The 21,979-nt window shown below is 40.1% G+C and overlaps 1 protein-coding gene and 2 pseudogenes across 1 annotated transcript; all 3 read left to right on the forward strand.

Moving 5' to 3' along the window:
- The first annotated feature begins 263 nt into the window (after positions 1-263).
- LOC102411512 (olfactory receptor 52B4-like) lies at positions 264-1,257 on the forward strand. Its single transcript, XM_044929013.2, has one exon. It carries the CDS (start codon positions 289-291, stop codon positions 1,255-1,257), a length of 969 nt encoding a protein of 322 aa, XP_044784948.2. The 5' UTR covers positions 264-288.
- An 8,280-nt stretch (positions 1,258-9,537) lies between these two features.
- Positions 9,538-10,482, forward strand: LOC102411176 (annotated as a pseudogene).
- A 35-nt stretch (positions 10,483-10,517) lies between these two features.
- Positions 10,518-13,793, forward strand: LOC102410847 (annotated as a pseudogene).
- Positions 13,794-21,979: the final 8,186 nt, after the last annotated feature.

Raw genomic sequence — 21,979 nt, forward strand, 5'->3', positions numbered from 1 at the left:
TTGCTACTGCCTTCCCAGAGATGTACCATGGTCCCTGCTGTATATTGATACCCATCTGTTGGTAGGAAAAGACATACAGCAATATCTTTTTATTTGACTAGTTGGAAACCTGTATATCCTTTAACTAGAGTAGCATTTGAGGCTACAGAACATAGCCTATTCACCTTTGTATATGTCTTATTATTTGCATGTTCCAAGAAGGCAGAAGTACGGAATATGCCAAAATCTGCTGCTTTCACCAAGATTAGGAAAATCTGTGTTTTTATCTCTGTATGTGAATAAGAAGTGATGTATTCAGTGGTATTTCTAGACATGATGACTTTAAATCACACTAGTGTTAGCCACACTATCTTCCGCTTGCTGGGCATCCCTGGCCTTGAGGATCAGCACATATGGATCTCCATCCCCTTCTTCATTTCTTATGCTATTGCCCTCTTTGGAAACAGTCTGGTCATCTGCATTATCCTCACAAAGCGCAACCTTCATGAACCCATGTACCTCTTCCTCTGCATGCTGGCTGGAGCAGACATTGTCCTCTCTACGTGCACAGTCCCTCAGGCCTTGGCCATCTTCTGGTTCCATGCTGGGGAGATCTCCCTGGATCGCTGCATCACTCAGTTCTTCATCACACACAGCACTTTCATGTCTGAGTCAGGGATCTTGCTGGTGATGGCATTTGACCGCTACATTGCCATATGCTTTCCACTAAGATACAGCACTATTCTTACACACACACTGATTGGGAAAATAGGAGTTACCATCTTTCTGAGAAGCTATTGTACAATTTTCCCCATAGTATTCCTTTTGAAAAGATTGAATTTTTGCCAAAATAACATCATACCCCACACCTTTTGTGAACACATTGGCTTGGCCAAATATGCTTGTAATGACATTCGAGTGAACATCTGGTATGGACTCTTTGTCCTAATGTCAACAGTGGTTTTAGATGCCCTGCTAATTTTTATTTCCTATGTGCTGATTCTTCATGCTGTCTTCCACATGTCTTCCCAAGACGCTCGCCACAAGGCTCTCAACACATGTGGCTCTCATGTCTGCATCATCATTCTCTTTTATGGACCTGCCATCTTCACGATCCTGACTCAGAGGTTTGGTCATCACATTCCACCTCATATTCACATCTTGTTGGCTAATGTCTGTGTTCTGGCTCCACCTATGCTGAACCCTGTCATTTACGGGATCAAGACCAAGCAAATCCGGGAGCAGGTAGCTCACACATTTTTTCCAAAGCAGAAATAACGCCAAAGGAGGAACAGACTTTTCATCATCTCTAGCTGTTCATGATATGGACTACATATGTGGTGAGTGGAAACACTATTGATAAACTGAAACATAAATGTCTTGGTGAATTCTGTTTTCAGGGGAGGTCACAAGGTAGGTTTCAGAGTTTACATCTTCTGCTGTCAAAGCAACAGAGAGTAGTACAATATTTGACTGAGCATGGTGTGTCCTACATAGAGCCTGTGAACTTCTAAATCATGTATCCTTCATGTCATTAGCTTGATTTGGTAAAAGATGAAATGAGTACTGATTTCTGGTTTTGAATTTCTTCAACCATTCCTGACTGAGTTTCCCACTCTTTGAGACGTCTTGTGACATCCTTGGACAATCACATAAAAAGGGTACAATTTGTCAGTTGGGCAGGGTGAATAACTTCTGGAGCCTAATGGATAGCATTGTTTCTATATTTAATAATCCTATATTGTATATTTGAAATTTGTTAACTTGAGAGTTGATATTATGTTTTCTCACCACACACACTCATATACATAATACACAAATTGCACCTATGAAAAGGGTGATGAATATGTTCATTAACTTGATTGTATTATTTTGCTATATATGTATATGTATATTTGATATATTTATATATCAAATCATCTGATTGTATACTTTATAAATATACAGTTTACATTTGTCAAATTTTGACAAAATATTTTTGGAAAGAAAAACATTTTATTCTAATGAATTCACACCAGTGACATCAGAAAAGCATGTTTAAGAGACCACAAACATCTGTGTAGCCCCAAACTCAATACCATCTCAATGAACTTCCATAGAATGAGAAAACCCTCTTCCTCAGCAATCCCGAGGAAGCACAAAAGTTATTAATGATTGAGGAGAGGTTTACCTGGTGGTTTCACACTTTAAATCTTCACTATCAATTATATTTGTAATGTTAAACCAATGTGGGCATGAGAGATGATTTTTCACATCTTTGATAGGAACTTCTTGATTAAGCTAACCTGTTCACCAATGTTTCACAAGGTTTTGTGAAACCCTCACAAAGCTTAAGGTCACCCTGATTCTGAGCACACTCAAAAAACTGTTCCACCTCAAAGGAACATGAGACTTGCTGCTGCTGCTGTGTATGGCATAACATGTATAACACATGAAAAGATGCTCAACATTGCTAATTACTAGAGAAATGCAAATCAAAACTATGATGAGATATTACCTCACACCAGTCAGAATGGCTATCGTAAAAAAACTCTACAAATAATAAATGCTAGAGAGGGTGTGGAGAGAAAGGAACCCTTCTAAACCATTGGTGGGAATATAAATTGGTACAGTCACTATAAAGAATAGTACGGAAGTTCCTTAAAAAACTAAAAATGCAGCGACCATATGACCCTGCAATCCCACTGCTGGGCATATATCTAGAGAAAAACATCCGAAAGAATGCATGCACCCCAATGTTCATTGCAGCACTGTTTACAATAGCCAAGACATGGAAGAAACCTAAATGTCCATCAACAGAGGAATGGATAAAAAAATGTGATATGTATATATTACTCAGCCATTAAAAGGAATGAAAGAATGCCATTTGCAGCAACATGGATGGACCTAGAGATTGTCATAATGAGTGAGGTAATTTCAGAGAAGGAGAAATATCGTCTGACATTCTTTATATGTGAAATCTAAAAAGAAATGACACAAATGAACTTATATACAAAACAGAAAGAGACTCACAGACTTAGAGAACAAATTTATGATTTCTGGGGGGATGGATGGGGAGAAGGGATAGTTAGGGAGTTTGGGATCGACTTGTAGACACTTCTATATTTACAGTTGATAACTAACAAGGACCTACTGTATAACACATGGAACTCTGTTCAATGTTATGTGGCAGCCTGGATGGGAGGGGAGTTTGGGGGAGAATGGATACATGTATATGTATGACTGAGTCCCCTCACTGTTCACTTGAAACTATCACAGCATTATTAATTGGCTATACCTCAACACAAAATAAAAAGTTAAAACAAATGTATGGCCTCTAAAGTGTTTCCTCATTAACATATGTCTCAGTCTCATGCATTCTGATTAGTTTTCCCCCAACATGAATGACTGGGTGAATATAAAGGGGGTTTAGCACCGATGAACATGATCTGAACCTGGTGTAGCAGTCAGCACCCCAGCATCTCTGAATTCATATTCTTATCAGAAGTGTTTTCTATTGGAAGGTTTTTAGTCAAAAAGGGAAATGGTGGAAACCTCTGCCCTACTGAGGTCTGGGAAAGTCATTCTGGCTTCTGCATAGCTTAACTTAAATTTTGCTGACCAGAGCATCCTGTTTTGTGGCCTTTCAGACATGCATTGTACAGCTGCTTTGGTTATTGAGGAAGGGAACACGTTTGAAATTCAAAATGGAGTAGCTGTGGTTCAGAGGTGGGTCTTATATATATGACTTTGCAAATGTTCTGGTTTTACTGAAAACTTGAATTTTCTGACTATTGTTGCAGACCAGGACAAAAAACCACAGGTGGGTGTAGTATTATCTCAGATGTGATTACTACTTGTATTTTGCTTGTCATGATGTCTCCTGTATTGTGACTGTTAGATGCCTTACATTTCCTCCCCAGTCCTAGTAAACAGAAATTTTTTCGAGGACTGAGCCACAACACTGGCCTCACTGGGAAATGAGTCTAATTTCTGGGTCTCCAGCAAGATGTCATGTCAGCCTCCTCTATTCTCTGTACATCCCCTGCCCAACCAGTGCCTCTTTACCTACACCCTACTCATACAACTGACCTTCCTACGTACTTTCCCCAGGCCCCAGATAGTTGTTGTTCTTATCAAAAGGACAGTGAGGGGACATTCCCCTTTCCTGGTTTCCTGGTAACTAATGAGCCCATCTGATGTCAATTCCCCTCTAACTAGTAATCTCCTCTTCTCCAGGGAGCAAAGTTTGCCATCGCATTCTTCCTGTCACCCCCGCTTACTGTGGGGTGTCACGAAAGGAACTTGCTTCAGACATTTAAGTTCCCCATCCATTATACCATTGACGTCTCTGTTGCTGACTCTGGACTCTTCCATCTTTTTTTTTTTTTTTTTTTTTTGTGAAATTCACTCAGTCGTGTCTGACTCTTTGCGACCCCATGGACTATACAGTCCATGGAATTCTCCAGGCCAGAATACTGGAGTGGGTAGCCTTTCTCTTCTCCAGGGGATCTTCCTGACTCAGGGATCGAACCCAGGTCTCCCACATTGAAGACAGATTCTTTACCAGCTGAGTCACAAGGGAAGTCCAAGAATACTGGAGTGGGTAGCCTAACCCTTCTAAAGCAGATCTTCCCAACCCAGGAACTGAACCAGGTCTCCTGCATTGCAGGTGGATTCCTTACCAACTAAGCTATCAGGGAAGTCCTCTTTTCTTCCATCTTAAAGCTGAGCAAGCACAGGTTTCAAAAGCCTGTGTACAGCCCGGCAGGAACACTGTTGATTGTGCTGATGCTTATACAAACCTATACATGTGATACAATTGCCCAGAACCACTCCCTTGAAATACGTGCATGTAAAATGTTTAACATCTAAATAAAATATGTGGATTTTATTAATGTCAATTTTTTTGTTTAGATATTCTACTATAGTTATACAAGATGTTACTCTTGGGTAAAATTAGGTGAATTGTATGAGGGGCTACTCTTTATATTGTTTTTTACAACTACCTATAATTCTGTAGTTATTTTAAACACTATTACCAAGCTGTATCGATCAGAACAGTATGGGATTGGCATCAGTTCAGTTCAGTTCAGTTCAGTTGCTCAGTCATGTCGGACTCTTTGCGACCCCATGAACTGCAGCACGCCAGGCCTCCCTATCCATCACCAGCTCCTGGAGTTCACTCGGACTCACATCCATCAAGTCAGTGATGCCATCCAGCTGTCTCATCGTCTGTCGTCCCCTTCTCCTCGTGCCCCCAATGCCTCCCAGCATCAGAATCTTTTCCAATGAGTCAACTCTTTGCATGAGGTGGCCAAAGTACTGGAGTTTCAGCTTCAGCATCATTCCCTCCAAAGAAATCCCAGGGCTGATCTCCTTCAGAATGGACTGGTTGGATCTCCTTGCAGTCCAAGGGACTCTCGGGAGTCTTCTCCAACACCACAGTTCAAAGCATCAATTCTTTGGCGCTCAGCCTTCTTCACAGTCCAACTCTCACACCCATACATGACCACAGGAAAAACCATAGCCTTGACTAGACGGACCTTTGTTGGCAAAGTAATGTCTCTACTTTTGAATATGCTATTTAGGTTGGTCATAACTTTCCTTCCAAGGAGTAAACATCTTTTAATCTTATGGCTGCAGTCACCATCTGCAGTGATTTTGGAGCCCCCCAAAATAAAGTCTGACACTGTTTCCACTGTTTCCCCATCTATTTCCCATGAAGTGATGGGACCGGATGCCATGATCTTCATTTTCTGAATGTTGAGCTTTAAGCCAACTTTTTCACTCTCCACTTTCACTTTCATCAACAGGCTTCTGAGTTCCTCTTCACTTTCTGCCATAAAGGTGGTGTCATCTTCGTATCTGAAGTTATTGATATTTCTCCTGGCAACCTTGATTCCAGCTTGTGTTTCTTCCAGTCCAGCATTTCTCATGATGTACTCTGCATATAAGTTAAATAAGCAGGGTGATAATATACAGCCCTGACGTACTCCTTTTCCTATTTGGAACCAGTCTGTTGTTCCATGTCCAGTTCTAACTGTTGCTTCCTGACCTGCATACACATTTCTCAAGAGGCAGGTCAGGTGGTCTGGTATTCCCGTCTCTTTCAGAATTTTCCACAGTTTATTGTGATCCATACAGTCAAAGGCTTTGGCATAGTCAATAAAGCAGAAATAAATGTTTTTCTGGAAATCTCTTGCTTTTTCCATGATCCAGCGGATGTTGGCAATTTGATCTCTGGTTCCTCTGCCTTTTCTATAACCAGCTTGAACATCAGGAAGTTCACGGTTCACATATTGCTGAAGCCTGGCTTGGAGAATTTTGAGCATTACTTTACTAGCGTGTGAGATGAGTATAATTGTGCGGTAGTTTGAGCATTCTTTGGCATTGCCTTTCTTAGGGATTGGAATGAAAACTGACATTTTCCAGTCCTGTGGCCACTGCTGAGTTTTCCAAATTTGCTGGCATATTGAGTGCAGCACTTTCACAGCATCATCTTTCAGGATTTGAAATAGCTCAACTGAAATTCCATCACCTCCACTAGCTTTGTTCATAGTGATGCTTTCTAAGGCCCACTTGACTTCACATTCCAGGATGTCTGGCTCTAGGTGAGTGATCACATCATCATGATTATCTGGATCATGAAGATCTTTTTTGTACAGTTCTTCTGTGTATTCTTGCCACTTCTTCTTTTTTTTTAATTTAAATTTATTTAACTTTACAATATTGTATTGGTTTTGCCATATATCAAAATGAATCTGCCACAGGTATACATGTGTTCCCCATCCTGAACCCTCCTGCCTCCTCTCTCCCCATACCATCCCTCTGGGTCATCTCAGTGCACCAGCCCCAAGCATCCAGTATCATGCATCGAACCTGGACTGGTGACTCGTTTCATATATATTATACATATTTCAATGCCATTCTCCCAAATCATCCCACCCTCTCCCTCACCTCTTCTTAATATTCATTAACTCAATATTTAATGGCAGTGTAGGTATTAAAACAGGACTGTGGAAAAGCTGGTTTTACTGGGAGAGACTTTTGTTGTAAAACATCCTAAAAATGAACACTCAGTGTGAAGTGAAGATCTGAGCATGTGGGGAGAGCAGGAGAGGAAACAGGGGGGAAAGGCTGAGGGGCGGCGTGGTGCATGGATGAACTTGAGGACTGGATCTCGGCCATTTGGTAGGAGGCACAGCTGGTGGAGACAGCTGTCCCTGGGGCTATGATGTAAGTGCTCCCCCCAAGGGCTCTCCTGTCAGCGAATAAACAGCCAAGTGTCCAGACCCCAACAAACTGACTTTCATCACCAGTCTTAATGTCTGTTCCAGAGGACTCAGGAAAGGGTGGTGAGTCAATTAGATGCCCAAGGGTGGGGTGGTTCCAGGACCAAGATAAAGACTGGGCTGGTCTTATGTCCTAGACAGGCCAGAGGGGCAAGCCTCTTGGAGGCTATTAACATATGTGCAGAATGCCTGGCAAAAATCAGAGGCATCAAACTAGTTGGTTACAGCCCATGTGGAGGGTAAGGTTTGGGAAGGGAAGTGGAGAGTCTATAGGCAGCTGAGGTTAATGAAGGTTTATAAAGAATGTAAAGTGATCCAATATATGACAAGGGTCCTAATAATTCAACCAGACATCAGAAAACAGAAGAGATATTGACTTAGAAAAAAGACATTTTTTCAAACATGTTAAAAGCCCTGACAATGACAGAGATCTGTCCTAGACTCCTAAAACAGGACATAGGAATTGGACCAGGAACCTCTCAGGCAGGTGTGACAAGAGAACTACAGGGCAGGAGCCTCCTGGACTTGTGTCAGACCAAGGTACTCTAACTTGGTTGGAGGACCAATGTCACAGGGAAATTGAGCACTGAGCTTCTTGGCATTGCTTGTCCGGCCCCAGTTTATAAAATTTTCTTTGCTCCTCGCTTTCCCCAATTACTTGGAGCTTTCATAATTTGCCCTCCAGACCAGTCCTGCCTTTGTTGATTTGTGTCATCCTCATCCTCTTCCTTCCTGCTATTTTTCTGGTTCCCTTTCCTAATCACCTCTGAGTCACACACCTGCCCTCACGTCCCTCTGCTGTCATCCCACCTGTTTTCCTGTGGGATGTCAGCGGCTCTGGCTGCAGAGAATCTTCTCCAGAGCAGCCGTGTGCCCTTGAGGAGAGAGTGCCCTGACTCAGCCAGCTGACTGGACTCCTAGGATTGCTGAATCTGATGGCAGAACACTTTCTCCCAGCATGTGAGGATGCAAATTGGAGTAGATTTTCCTCCTCAGAAAGAAACATTAGAAGTAAAGACTTATTTTTGATAAGCGTAAGATACAACTTAGCTACGGAGCTAGAAAGTTTAAAATACCCCTTTGTTAGTACCTCCAGTACTTTGGCCACCTCATGCGAAGAGTTGACTCATTGGAAAAGACTCTGATGCTGGGAGGGATTGGGGACAAGAGGAGAAGGGGATGACAGAGGATGAGATGGCTGGATGGCATCACTAACTTGATGAATATGAGTCTGAGTCAACTCCGGGAGTTGGTGATGGACAGGGAGGCTTGGCGTGCTGCGATTCATGGGGTCGCAAAGAGTCGGACACGACTGAGCGACTGAACTGAACTGAACTTGTTAGGGGGAATTAACGTTTGTCTCCAATTCTTCAACGGACATGCTTGTAGATTAGTTTTCTCTCAAACAAAAGGCCAATAGGACTCAGGCAAATTACTATTTTTCTATAGCCCCAGTTTGTAGTGTGGTGCCTGAAAATTTGTTTCTGCTTCCTTACTGACCAGATTAATGAATGAATGAATGAACACTAAGAACCAGATGACAATATTTCCACCAGCTGAAAAAATCTTCCAAATGTCAATGCCCTATTTTCCAATTTCAGTCACATGTTAACTTAGGTCCCTAAAGTATAAGCCAGAGGAGTGTCTCACCTCAGACACACAGGCCCTGTCATGTTACCCCTTAAAATATCTCTTGAATCAATTCACAAGTGTGTATGAGAGATTTCAAATCTCACATTCATCAATTAGGCCAAATCTCCAGTACTTCAACCTATCCTGCTCTCTTCAGTATCCTCTATGCACAGTCGCCTGGATATGAACAAGCTGTGTTCATGGATATGCTATACTTCTATCTGAATACCCACTTTTCCTCTGTTGATTCCTCTTTTTTCATTCTTCTCCTTATAATAAACTAACCACCAAGGTGAAGTTCAAGTTCAAATTCAAGAAACCTCTTCTTATAATCTTTCTAGATACATATAATGATTTCCACTTAATGTTCATAATCTTCTGTTTGTAGGAGAAATATATACAATAGCATGTTTTATTTGATTATCTGGAGATATGCCTATCTTTTAATGAGACTATCACTCACTGAAACAGAGAACATATGTTGTTGACTTTTCATATTTCATATTTGCATGTGTTCACAGAAGATGGAGTGTGCAAGATATGCCAAAAGTCTTTGTGACTTCACAAAGAATATTCCAGGAAAATCTGGATTTTCATTTCTGTCTGCTCTGTCTGTGAGTATGAGGTGATGTCTCTAAAAGTTGCCCCAGATATGCTTACCTTAAACCACACTGGTGTCAGTCACACAGTCTTCCACTTGCTGGGCATCCCTGGCCTTGAGGTCCAGCACATGTGGATTTCCATCCCCTTCTTAATTTCCTATGTCCTTGCTATGTTGGGGAATAACCTCCTCATCTTTATCATTGTTACAAAATGCAGCCTCCCTGAATCCACGTACCTCTTCCTCTGCATGCTGGTTGGAACAGACCTTGTCCTCTCCATGTGCACAATCCCTCAGGCCTTGACCATCTTCTGGTTCCATGTTGGGGAGATCTCCCTGGATCACTGCATCACTCAGTTCTTCATCATCCATTGCACTTTCATGTCTGAGTCAGGGATTTTGCTGGTGATGGTATTTGACTGCTACATTGCCATATGCTACCCATTGATATACACCACTATTCTTATACATACATTGATTGGGAAAATTGGTGTTATCATCTTTCTGAGAAGTTATTGTATGATTTTCCCTATAGTATTTCTTTGGAAAAGATTGACTTTCTGCCAAAATAATTTCATCCCACACACCTATTGTGAACACATTGGCTTGGCCAAATATGCTTGTAATGACATTTGAGTGAATATCTGGTATGGCTTCTCTGTCCTAATGTCAACAGTGGTTTTAAATACCCTGCTAATTTTTGTTTCTTACATGCTGATTCTCTATACTGGCTTCCACATGTCTTCCCAAGATGCTTGTCACAAAGCTCTCATCATGTATGGCTCCCATGTATGCATCATTATTCTCTTTTATGGACCTGCCATCTTCACAACACTGACTCAGAGGTTTGGTCATCACATTCCACCTCATATTCACATCTTTTTGGCTAATGTCTGTGTTCTGGCTCTACCTATGCTGAACCCCATCATTTATGGGAACAAGATGAAGGAAATCCAACAGCAGATGGCCCACATATTTTTCCCAAAGCAGAAATAACTTTGGAGGACAAACGGTTTTCAGTTTTTGTAGTGATGGATGACATGAGCTATAGAATTGGTGGGTGGAAACACTATGGTAAACCGGATACTAGAAAATAGCTTAGTGAATTCTATTTCCAGTGCAAGTTCACCAGGAAGTTTTCAGAATTTATATTTTCTGCCGTCAAAGCAACAGAGAATGTGTGTCATGTTTGACTGAGCAAACTTCATCCTACCCAGAACTTGTGAGTTTCCAAACTCATGTATCCTTCACATCACTAGATTTATTAGATGATGGATGAGTATTGTGTTCTGGCTTTTAATTTCTTCAACTATTTTTGTTGAGGTTATCATCCTTTGAGGTATCTTGTGTCATCTCTGAACATTCACATACAAAGGGTACAATTTTCCAGTTATGTAGGATGAATAACTTCTAGAGATCTAATAGATATCATTTTAACTATAGTTACTAATATTTTTGGGTTGGCCAAGAAGTTCATTTGGATTTTCCTATATGATATTGGGCTTCTCAGGTGGTGCTAGAGGTAAATAACCTTCCTAACAGTGCCAGAGACATGAGATGTGGGTTCGATCCCTAGGTTGGGAAGATCCCCTCCCTGAAGGAAGACATGGCAACCCACTCCAGCATTCTTGCCTGGAGTATCCCATAGAAAGAGGAGATGGAAGGCTACAGTTCATAGAGTCGCAAAGAGTCAGACATGACTGAAGTGACTTAGCATGATCACCCACCTAGAGCCAGACATCCTGGAATGTGAAGTCAAGTGGGCCTTAGGAAGCATCACTATGAACAAAGCTAGTGGAGGTGATGGAATTCCAGTTGAGCTATTTCAAATCCTGGAAGATGATGCTGTGAAAGTGCTGCAATCAATATGCCAGCAAATTTGGAAAACTCAGCAGTGGCCACAGGACTGGAAAATGTCAGTTTTCATTCCAATCCCAAAGAAAGGCAATGCCAAAGAATGTTCAAACTACCACACAATTATACTCATCTCACACACTAGTAAAGTAATGCTCAAAATTCTCCAAGCCAGGCTTCAACAGTATGTGAACCGTGAACTTCCAGATGTTCAAGCTGGATATAGAAAAGGCAGAGGAACCAGAGATCAAATTGCCAACATGTGCTGGATCATCGAAAAAGCAAGAGAGTTCCAGAAAAAACACCTATTTCTGCTTTCTTGACTATGCCAAAGCCTTTGACTGTGTGGATCACAATAAACTGTGGAAAACTCTTCAAGAGATGGGAATCCCAGACCACCTGACCTGCCTCTTGAGAAACCTATATTCAGGTCAGGAAGCAACAGTTAGAACTGGACATGGAACAACAGACTGGTTCCAAATAGGAAAAGGAGTACGTCAAGGCTGTATATTATCACCCTGCTTATTTAACTTCTATGCAGAGTACATCATGAGAAACGCTGGGCTGGAAGAATCACAATCTGGAATCAAGATTGCCGGGAAAAATATCAATAACCTCAGATATGCAGATGACACCACCCTTACGGCAGAAAGTGAAGAGGAACTCAAAAGCCTCTTGATGAAAGTGAAAGAGGAGAGTGAAAAAGTTGGCTTAAAGCTCAACATTCAGAAAACTAAGATCATGGCATCTGGTCCCATCACTTCATGGGAAATAGATGAGGAAACAATGGAAACAGTGGCAGACTTTATTTTTTGGGGCTCCAAAATCACTGCAGATGGTGATTTCAGCCATGAAATTAAAAGGTTCTTACTCCTTGGAAGGAAAGTTATGACCAACCTAGAGAGCATATTCAAAAGCAGAGACATTATTTTGCCAACAAAAGTCCGTCTAGTCAAGGCTATGGTTTTTTCAGTGGTCATGTATGGATGTGAAAGTTGGACTGTGAAGAAAGCTGAGCACTGAAGAATTGATGCTTTTGAACTGTGGTGTTGGGGAAGACTCTTGAGAGTTCCATGGACTGCAAGGACATCCAATCAGTCCATCCTAAAGGAGATCAGTCCTGTGTGTTCTTTGGAAGGACAGATGCTAAAGCTGAAACTCCAGTACTTTGGCCACCTCATGCGAAGAGTTGACTCATTGGAAAGACCCTGATGCTGGGAGGGATTGGGGGCAGGAGGAGAAGGGGACGACAGAGGATGAGATGGCTGGATGGCATCACCAACCCGATGGACAAGAGTTTGGCTGAACTCTGGGAGTTGGTGATGGACAAGGAGGCCTGGCGTGCTGCAAATCATGGAGTCACAAAGAGTTGGACACGACTGTGCAATTGAACTGAACTGAATTTGATATAATTAAGCAGAAAACCTAGAAAAACATATGTAACTTGTATTTCTCTTTGTTTCTATTAGGAGAAATTCAGGATAAGTCCACATTAGCCTGTCTTAGGACTGAATGGCTGCAACCACACTGATGTTAACCATATAGTCTTCTATCTTCTGGGCATTCCAGGCCGAGAAGACCTACCCATGTGGATTTCCATCCCCTTCTTCATCTCCTATGTCTTTGCCCTCCTTGGAAATGGTCTGCTCATCTTCATCATCCTCATCAAGAGCAGCTTCCATGAACCTATGTATCTTTCCTCTGTATGTTGGCTGCAGTTGACATTGTCTTTGCCTCAACCACAGAACCCAAGGCATTGGCCATTTTCTGGTGTGACAGTTGGGAAATCTCTCTTAGTAGCTGCATTGCCCAACTCTACTTTCAGCATTCCTCCTTCATTTCTGAGTCAGGCATCTTGCTAACTATGGCATTTGATCGCTACATTGCAATATGTTACCCACTGAGATATACCACAATACTCACCGACTCTGTGACAGGGAAAATTGGTGTGGCTGTTTTCTTGAGAGCACATTGTACAATTTTCCCCATGGTATTTCTTCTAAAGAGGCTGCACTTTTGCAGAAATAACATCATCCCACATACATTCTGTGAACACATTTTCTTGGCCAAGTATGCCTGTGATGCCATCCAAGTAGACATCTGGTATGGATTTTTTGTCTTGATGTCAAAAGTGATCCTAGATATTCCCCTCATTTTTGTTTCCTATGGTCTGATTCTCTGTGCTGTCTTCCTCATCGCTTCCCAAGAGGCTCGTCACAAAGCTTCTCAACACATGTGGCTCCCATGTCTGCATCATCATCCTTTTTTATGGGCCTGGGACATTCTCAGTCCTCACTCAGAGCTTTGGACATGACATCCCACTACACATCCACATCCTACTGGCCAACATCAGCATGCTTGCTCCACCTATGCTTAATCCCATCATTTATGGAGTCAAGACGAAACAGATACGAGACCAAGTGGTTTATATGTTGTTTAATAAGCAGAAATGACTTTGGGGATGACAGAGACTGGTTTCTCAGAAACTGTGATCCTCCATGAGATGTACTTTGGCAGCAGTGAACAAGAGAACTAGTACTGAGTCAGTAGGAAAAATGACTCATGGAGTTATGGGCTCTGGAGCAACTTACTTGAGCCTCTGAGCCTTACCTCTCTAATCAGTCTGAAAGCTGTGCCTGTGGATTGACTGAAACACTTACATCTTATTATTTGGGAGTGGACAGGTTGTTCTTTGGCAGTCATGTCTAACTCATTAATATTCAGTTCAACTTTGGGAATAGTCAAATGTAATATTAAGTCCCAATTAGATGAAAAAAAAAGTAGGCTTTCTGTCTTGGGCTGTTAAGTCCCAAGACATCTCACACATCTCTGGACACTCATGTAAAACCTTCATTTCTTCATATGCTTACTCAAAGTATGATGGGCGTGAAGAGGTGCTATACTTCTAAATTTTGACTTTTGGGGATTGTTTCTCAGATCATTCCCCTCAAAATGGTACAGAATAAATGCAGGCTTCCTTACCAGCAACTATTTCCATGTCACTTTCACGCAATCTATGATTCTGTCTCAAGGAACTGCATATCTCTAACTTCTCCATGTTCAGCCATGTTTTCAGGTGTCTTGGTACATTTTTCCTAAATGATCCACTTGCCTGGAATGCCCTCTACTTTTCTTGACCTTTTAATGAATTCACACCATTTCTTTCAAGGCTCAGCTTGGTGTCACCTACCCAGTGAGGTCATTACAACCACTTCATCTCAAGGTGAAGTACTACTCTCTCTACAACATGAGACCATATTGTTTATACTTCTTTTGAAAACATTTTCTTTTAAATAAATATTCTATAGAAAAGTAATAAGATGAAGATTAAACTTGCACATGATTTTACTACCCAGAGAAATTTGTTGTTCATTTTGGTGTATAATCATCCAGAATTTATGTATATAAATTTATGAATTTATGTAACAACTATAACTACATACATATTCATATCTTAGTTGTGACATGTGGCATTTAGTTCCTTGACCAGGGAGTGAACTCAGGCCCCCTGCATTAGGGGTGTGGAGTCTTAGCTACTGGACCACCAGGGAAGTCCCAAGCTTTGCATGATTTTAGCCTTAAGGAAGGATATCAAGATTTTAGACTCATCTGGCACATTGGAAAATTGCTTCTAGAGAAGTTACTATTAATTTTTACTCTTGTCAGAAATACATGTCAAAATTTATTGCACCCTTACTAGCTTCCCTAGTTGCTCAGACGTTAAAGAATCTGCCTGCAATGCAGGAGACCTGGGTTTGATCCCTGGGTTGGGAAGATCTCCTGGGGAACGGAATGGCAACTCACTCCAGTATTCTTGCCTGGAAAATTCCATGGACAGAGGAAACTGGTGGGCTACAGTCATAGGATCACCGGGTCAGACACAACTGAGCAACAAACACACTACTAGCATTTAGTAAATAGTTCTATTTTTAGAAATTTGCTGTGTGATATGGTAAAATCATTTTTTCATTTTCCTTTACTTTGAATTTATTAATAGACACCTTGAAGAATTTATATTGTGATTATTGCATATTGTATTTCTTTGTGGATTAATAGTAACAACTATTTATTGAATTTGCGCAAAACATTTTACACCTTATTTAATTGTCATGTCAGTTCAGACTTGTTATTGTTTCTATTCTTTCCTTTTTACAGACTTGTAGTTTGAAGCTCAGAGAGGATATATAACTTCCCCAAGGTATTAATATTTATTGAAAGTATTTTCTCAGGTTGTTTAAATTTTAATTTCTTTAATTTTCTTTCTTTGGTTATCTTTTGTTTTACTTAAAGAAAGAAATAAAATATTTTCAAATCCATCATTCTTTTCCTTTGTGGGTTTCATTGTTTTAAACTTGGTCTATTTTCTTCAATCTAAGGTTTGACTATTAGTCTTAGATTTGTCTTCTTTTTTTATGGTATACACTTTTATATTTAATTTTCAAGAATCTATGTAAATAAATAAACAAAACTAAGCAAAATAAAGAAAACAAACTTCAATGACCAATAAACAGAAAACTGAGGCATAATTATTAAATTTTAGTATGTTTTTCAGTTTTTATATGATTACATCTTTCTGCACAGGTATAGTTAACTTTTTTTCTGTAACATTATATAATGTGTTGGTTATGCAATAAAACTGTTGGAAACTTTCTAACATGTCATATGAGTTAAGGAATGAGGAAGAAGAAGCTTATTAGCTGTATTGTTCAAACTTTATATATATATATACCAATTTAAAATATTCAACAATTATTGGGAAAAGAGTTATTTTTCTCACAGTAATTATTATTTTCCAGTTTCTTGTAATTCTTGTAAGTTTTGCTCTGGAACAACTGATCTTCTTAGCGCTTTTGAAATTGTAAGTATACTATTTAGTTGAATATGAATATAACTGAGTAGGTTTTCTATTGGTTACTGTTTTCTTAGTAAACAATTTTATATCCTTTCTCCAAAGCATTGTGTGCCTATATGGTTTTAAAGCTTATGACTTTTAAACCACATAAAATTTTATTTTTTCCATAATATCTGATAATTTTTGAATTTTAACTGATGACTGTAGTCCAGTTACATTTCTTAGGAAACAATATTTTTTTTAAAAGCTCTATATTCTATTTCTTTTCTACAAGAAATTTAACCCTTCATTATTATTTTGTAACTCTATTTCTTTGTGTCATATTGGGACACATTTTTCCTTTTTTTTCCCCTTTATTTTATTCTTTGGAAGATAATTGCTTTACAGAGTTGTGGTGTTCTCTGTCATACATTAACATGAATCAGTCATATTTATATATATATTCCCCCTCCCTCTTGAGCCTCTCATCCCCCTCATTTCACCCCTCAAGATCATTACAAAGCACCAAACTAAACTTCCCGTGTTATGTAGCAGCTTCCTGCTGGTTATCTATTTTACACATGATAGTGTTTATATGTCAATGCTACTTTCACAATTTCTCCTAACCTTTCCTTCCCCCACTGTGCAGGATGTCTTATTCTAATCTATTTTTAAGTTTCTAATGATCCCTTTGTTGTTGTTGCTGTTGTTCAGTCACTAAGTCATGTCCAACTCTTTGCAACCCCATGGACTGCAGCACACCAGGCTTCCTTGTCCTTCAGTATCTCCCAGCATTTGCTCAGATTCATGTCCAATGAGCCAGTGATGCTATCCAACCATCTCATCCTCTGTTGTCTCCTCCTCCTGCCTTCAATCTTTCCCAGCATCAGGGTCTTTTCCAATGAGTCGGCTCTTCACATCAGGTGGCCAAAGTATTGGAGCTTCAGCTTCAGCATCAGTCCTTCCAATGCATATTCAGGTTTGATTTCCTTTAGGATTGACCAGCTTGATTTCCTTGCAGTCCAAGGAAGTCTCTAGAGTGTTCTTCAACACCACAGTTCAAAAGCATCAATTCTTTGGCACTCAGCCTTCTTCCCAATTCCACTTTCACATCCATACATGACTACTGGGAAAACTATTGCTTTGACTATATGGACCTTGGTCATCAAAGTAATGACTCTGCTCTTCAATACACTGTCTAGCTTTATCAGATCTCTTTAGCTCTATCTAATAAGCTGTTTAAACAATCCACTATTTTAATTTCAAAGATTGCTAAAAATTAATATATTTTTTAACAGTAAGTTTAGGTTTACAGAAAAATTGAGTGGAAAGAACAGAGAGTTCCTGTATATCTCTTACCCCTTTCCTCCTCCCTTGATCAGAGAGTTTTCCTTATTACCATATGCATTAGTGTGGTACTTTGTTACATTTAATGAACCAATGTGTTTTAGTCACTAAGTCATGTCTGACTCATGACTTGGGCTGTAGCCTGCCAGGCTCCTCTGTTCATGGGATTTCCCAGGCAAGAATACTGCAGGGGGTTGCCATTCTCTTCTCCAGAGGATCTTCCCGACCCAGGAGTTGAGTCCAGGTCGCATACATTGCCAGCAGATTCTTTACATCTGTGCCAGCAGGGAAGACCCAACAATATTCAGCATCTTGTAATAACTTATAATGGAAAATAATCTGAAAATCATAATGCACACCTGGAAGTAACACAATATACTTCAATAAGAAAATATTCTTTGATGAATATAGTTATGTATAAACTTCTGTATATGTTCTGGATTATATTTAAATATACAATGTTCAAAAGAAATAAATTGTTATGGCTATTTTCTATTTCCATATAATTTTTATTGATGCAAAATTTCCATACTTTAATAATTATTTACTGTTCTTTTTTTTGACAAAGTTAAATTTTTTCATTGGTAACATACTCTATGCCAGGCACTATGCAATACAAGAGTGAACAAGATAGGTGCCTTTGTAGGATTTATCATACAGAGATAAAAAACAAAATCCTCCAGTTAAGTATTTTTGTTCATTGATACTTTGGTGCCATATATTTGGAACTTGTAGAAGCTCTTCATATTTTAAAGTTTTTAAAGCTCTTCATATTTTAAAGCCCATTTGGGGGCCATTTTTATTTCCAAATATTTCCCAGTTTTTTTTTTTCCCCCAAAATAACGCTCATTCGTGTTCTTAAAGACTAGTGCTGCTTTGAGACTCATGCTATCTCCCTTCTACTCTTCAGTGCTGTCTTAAGTTCCTCTCAATTCTCTCAAAAACGCATGCAAGTCATTACACTAGTACCATAGGGACTTCGGTGTCCACGTGGAAAACTTAATTCTTCATCCTGTGCTCTTGACTCTATTTCCTCCTAAACTCAGTTGCCTTTCCCTTAACCCCACTGTAGTTATGCACTCTCATAACCATTTCCTTTCTCCACTTTCGTATTCATTAATTCAAACATCCCACTGTCTAGTCACAAGTACTTGTCCAAGTATGGGTTAACGAAGCTTATTTTTCAACCTCGCTAGGATGGTTAATCTAATAACACTACAAGTTTCTTTCTAAATCACCAACCCACCTTGTGTGCTTAAAATTAAGTTTAGATTCCATGCTCTTCATTATATTAATAATAAATTTCTTTTGCTGCTGCTGCTGCTAAGTTGTTTCAATCGTGTTTGACTCTGGGAACCTATGGACTGTAAACTGCCAGGCTCCTCTGTCCATGGGATTCTCCAGGCAAGAATACTGGAGTGGGTTGCCATGCCCTCCTCCAGGGGATCTTCCTGACTCAGGGATCGGACCTGTGTTTCATATGGCTCCTGCATTGGCAAGCAGGTTCTTTACTACTTGCGCCACCTGGGAAGCCCTAAATTTCTTCTAAGTGTTCTCAAATCCTTTAAATCTTTTCCTCCATTCTTTCTGACCCATCCCCACATTATTATAAACCAAATTAACAACTAGATTTAGGTACTCACCAGGGGAGCAGAGTGGTGCCATTAAATGATTATCAACCTAGACTACCAACAGAGCCCAGCAAGTTTACACATCTGCTCAAGTCAGCTCATTCTCCCATTCCACCTAATTAATGCTTCATGTACACACCCTATTCAAACCTTCAACCTTGATTCAAGAACCTACCTATTTAACTTTGACAGAAAATCTTGCCTGCTAAATCAGAACTAATCAGTAAGAAACTCACAGAAATTCAAGACACTAAAATTTAAAACACATCTATATCCAGCACGTACATGCACATATCTGCTCCCACCATCCTTTTCTTCCATCTTGCTGGAGGAGCTGTCTCTCCTATCAAGGAATAACTCCTCTGTTTGTTCTCTGGACACCAATAAGAAATGTTAGGTTGAGCATTCAAAGCCATGAACATGCAAAACATTATTTGTGCAAAAAATTGCAGTAATTGTATTGTATGGCAGGGGGGAACACTGAGAAATTAACCAGTAGCTGTCCTGGTGAGGAGAATCCATTAAGATGTCACATGAAGATATGAAAAATACCCAATATCAGCATACTTCATTAAGGAAATGAAAATTAAAACAACAATGAAATACCACTACACACCTATTAGAATGGCTAAAACCGATACCCTGACAATAGGAATATGGATCAACAGGACTCTTACTCATTGCTGGTAGAAATGAAAATGGTAAAGCCACTTTGGAAATGGCTTATTCAGTTCTTCAATTTCTTACAAAGCTAAACATACTCTTACCACATGATCTAGCAACCAAGCCTCTTAGTATTTACCCAACTAGTTGACAACTTATGTCTACAGAAAAGCCTACACACAGATATTTACAGAAACTTTGTGCATAATTGCCAAATTTTGGAAGCAACCAAACTATCTTTGAATAGGTGAATTGATAAACAAATTCTGGTACATCCAAACAATGGAATATTATTCAACAATAGAAAGAAGTGAGATACGAAGACACAAAAAGATGTGGGGGAAATTTAAAAGCATTATGCTAAGCAAAATAAGGTGGTTTGTAAAGGTACATACTGTATGATACAAATCTTATGGAATTCTGGAAAAAGGCAAAACTAAAGAGATAGTAAAAAAAAAAAAATCCTTGGCTTTGAGAGATTCTGAGGGAACAGAAGAGGGATAAATAGGAGGCCTGCAAGTATTTTTAAGCTTTTGAAAATATTCTGAAAGGCACTATAATGGTGTACACATGTCACTATACATTTTTTAAAACCCATAAACTATACAACACAGAATGTACCCTGATATAAGCTACAGACTTTCATTAATAATAATGTATCCGTATTGGTTCATTAGGGCTTCCTAGGTGACTCAGTGGTAAAGAATCTGCCTGCCAAGCAGGAGACACAGAAGACGTAGGTTCAATCCCTGGTTGGGATTGGAGAAGGAAATGGCAACCCACTCCATTATTCTTGCCTGGGAAATCTCATGGACAGAGGAGCCTGGCAGGCTACAGTCCATGAGGTTGCGAAAAGTCAGACACTCACTCCAAATCTTCTCTCACAACTCCTTTCCTAAGCTCATATAACCTATCAGGCACACTTTTCACATGAGGCTTCCAGCACTCAGACAAGAAGGGCTAAGGACTTCCCGGTTATGTCACTGAGGAGACCGGCAATAGAGGAGGTCCTGGGGGAAAAGAAAGACAACATAAATAAGACCATGGTCTCCAAAGATACTCAGAGAACAAATAACTTGCCCTGCAGTTTCTCCTCCAGCTTGATCCCCTGGCCACTGCACACAGTCTGCTGGTTATGGGAATACCCTGCCATCTAGGCAGGGGCATGGCTCCAGTCTGTGGTTCCAAATGGCTGCGATGACAGTTTGGAGTGAGGAGAGATGTAGGTTGGTACTGACCAGGGTAGCCTGGTGCCTCTTTGGGTCCTTCTGCCTGTAGGCAGGAATGGTGGGGATAAAGGAGGTGGGACATGCTGAGTTTATTAATGAGAGACAGGGGAAACAATAATGGATTGCCATCACCATTTGGTCACCCAAAAGAGGTTCTCTTTGGAATTCTCCATCCCTTGAGAGCAGAGTCAGGGCAGACCAAAATGTGCCTACAGAAGCTTTGTGGCATGGTGGAAATAGTGGAATGAGAGGCAAGAAATCTTAACTCAGTTCCTCTGTGACCTTGGGAAAATTGCCTTTCCTTCATAAATAATAAATCATACAAGATTATTTTAAAATGGGGATCACCAAAAAGTTTTTGTAGAGTAACAGCAAATATTTTAAGTTTTGAGCATTGTCTCTGTTGCAACTACTCAATCTGTTCCATGAAAGCATTCATAGACAATATGTAAATAACTGGGCATGGCTGTGTCTCAATAACATTTTATTTATAAAAGAAGGTGGTGGGCAGGATTTGGCCCACTGGCTGCAGTTTGATTATTGCTGATATAGAGTGCCAACCAGTGTTGATATTTTACATCTCTGACTCATGTTTGGGCAATTCCAGAGGGAACTGGTAAAGCGGGAGGTTATCTTGTGAATCGCATTCCCAGAGAGAGTTCTTCCTTCTGGCATAGATTAGAGGACTGTCAGACTGGAAGCAGGGGCAAGGGCTGATTAAACTTTGGAATATCCACCTCCTTGAGGAAACTGATTTAATGAGAGGAGAGCCAGTATACTGAATGGAGATAGGCAAAGTTATGACTTAGATAAGTGACAGTGAATTTGAAGGGTTAATGACTGTGAGTTTGGGTGGGTATATATATGAAGGCAAATTTAAAAGTGTGTGTGTGTGTGTGTGTGTGTGCTTATGGTGAAGGGCTGTTTTGTGTGAACAG

This window comes from Bubalus bubalis, chromosome 16 (genome assembly GCF_019923935.1).
Source record: "Bubalus bubalis isolate 160015118507 breed Murrah chromosome 16, NDDB_SH_1, whole genome shotgun sequence".
Taxonomy (NCBI): Eukaryota; Metazoa; Chordata; class Mammalia; order Artiodactyla; family Bovidae; genus Bubalus; species Bubalus bubalis.

Excerpts from the sequence above, each read along its gene's own strand:
- LOC102411512 (XM_044929013.2), top strand. The coding sequence starts at position 289 with ATGTATTCAGTGGTATTTCTAGACATGATGACTTTAAATCACACTAGT.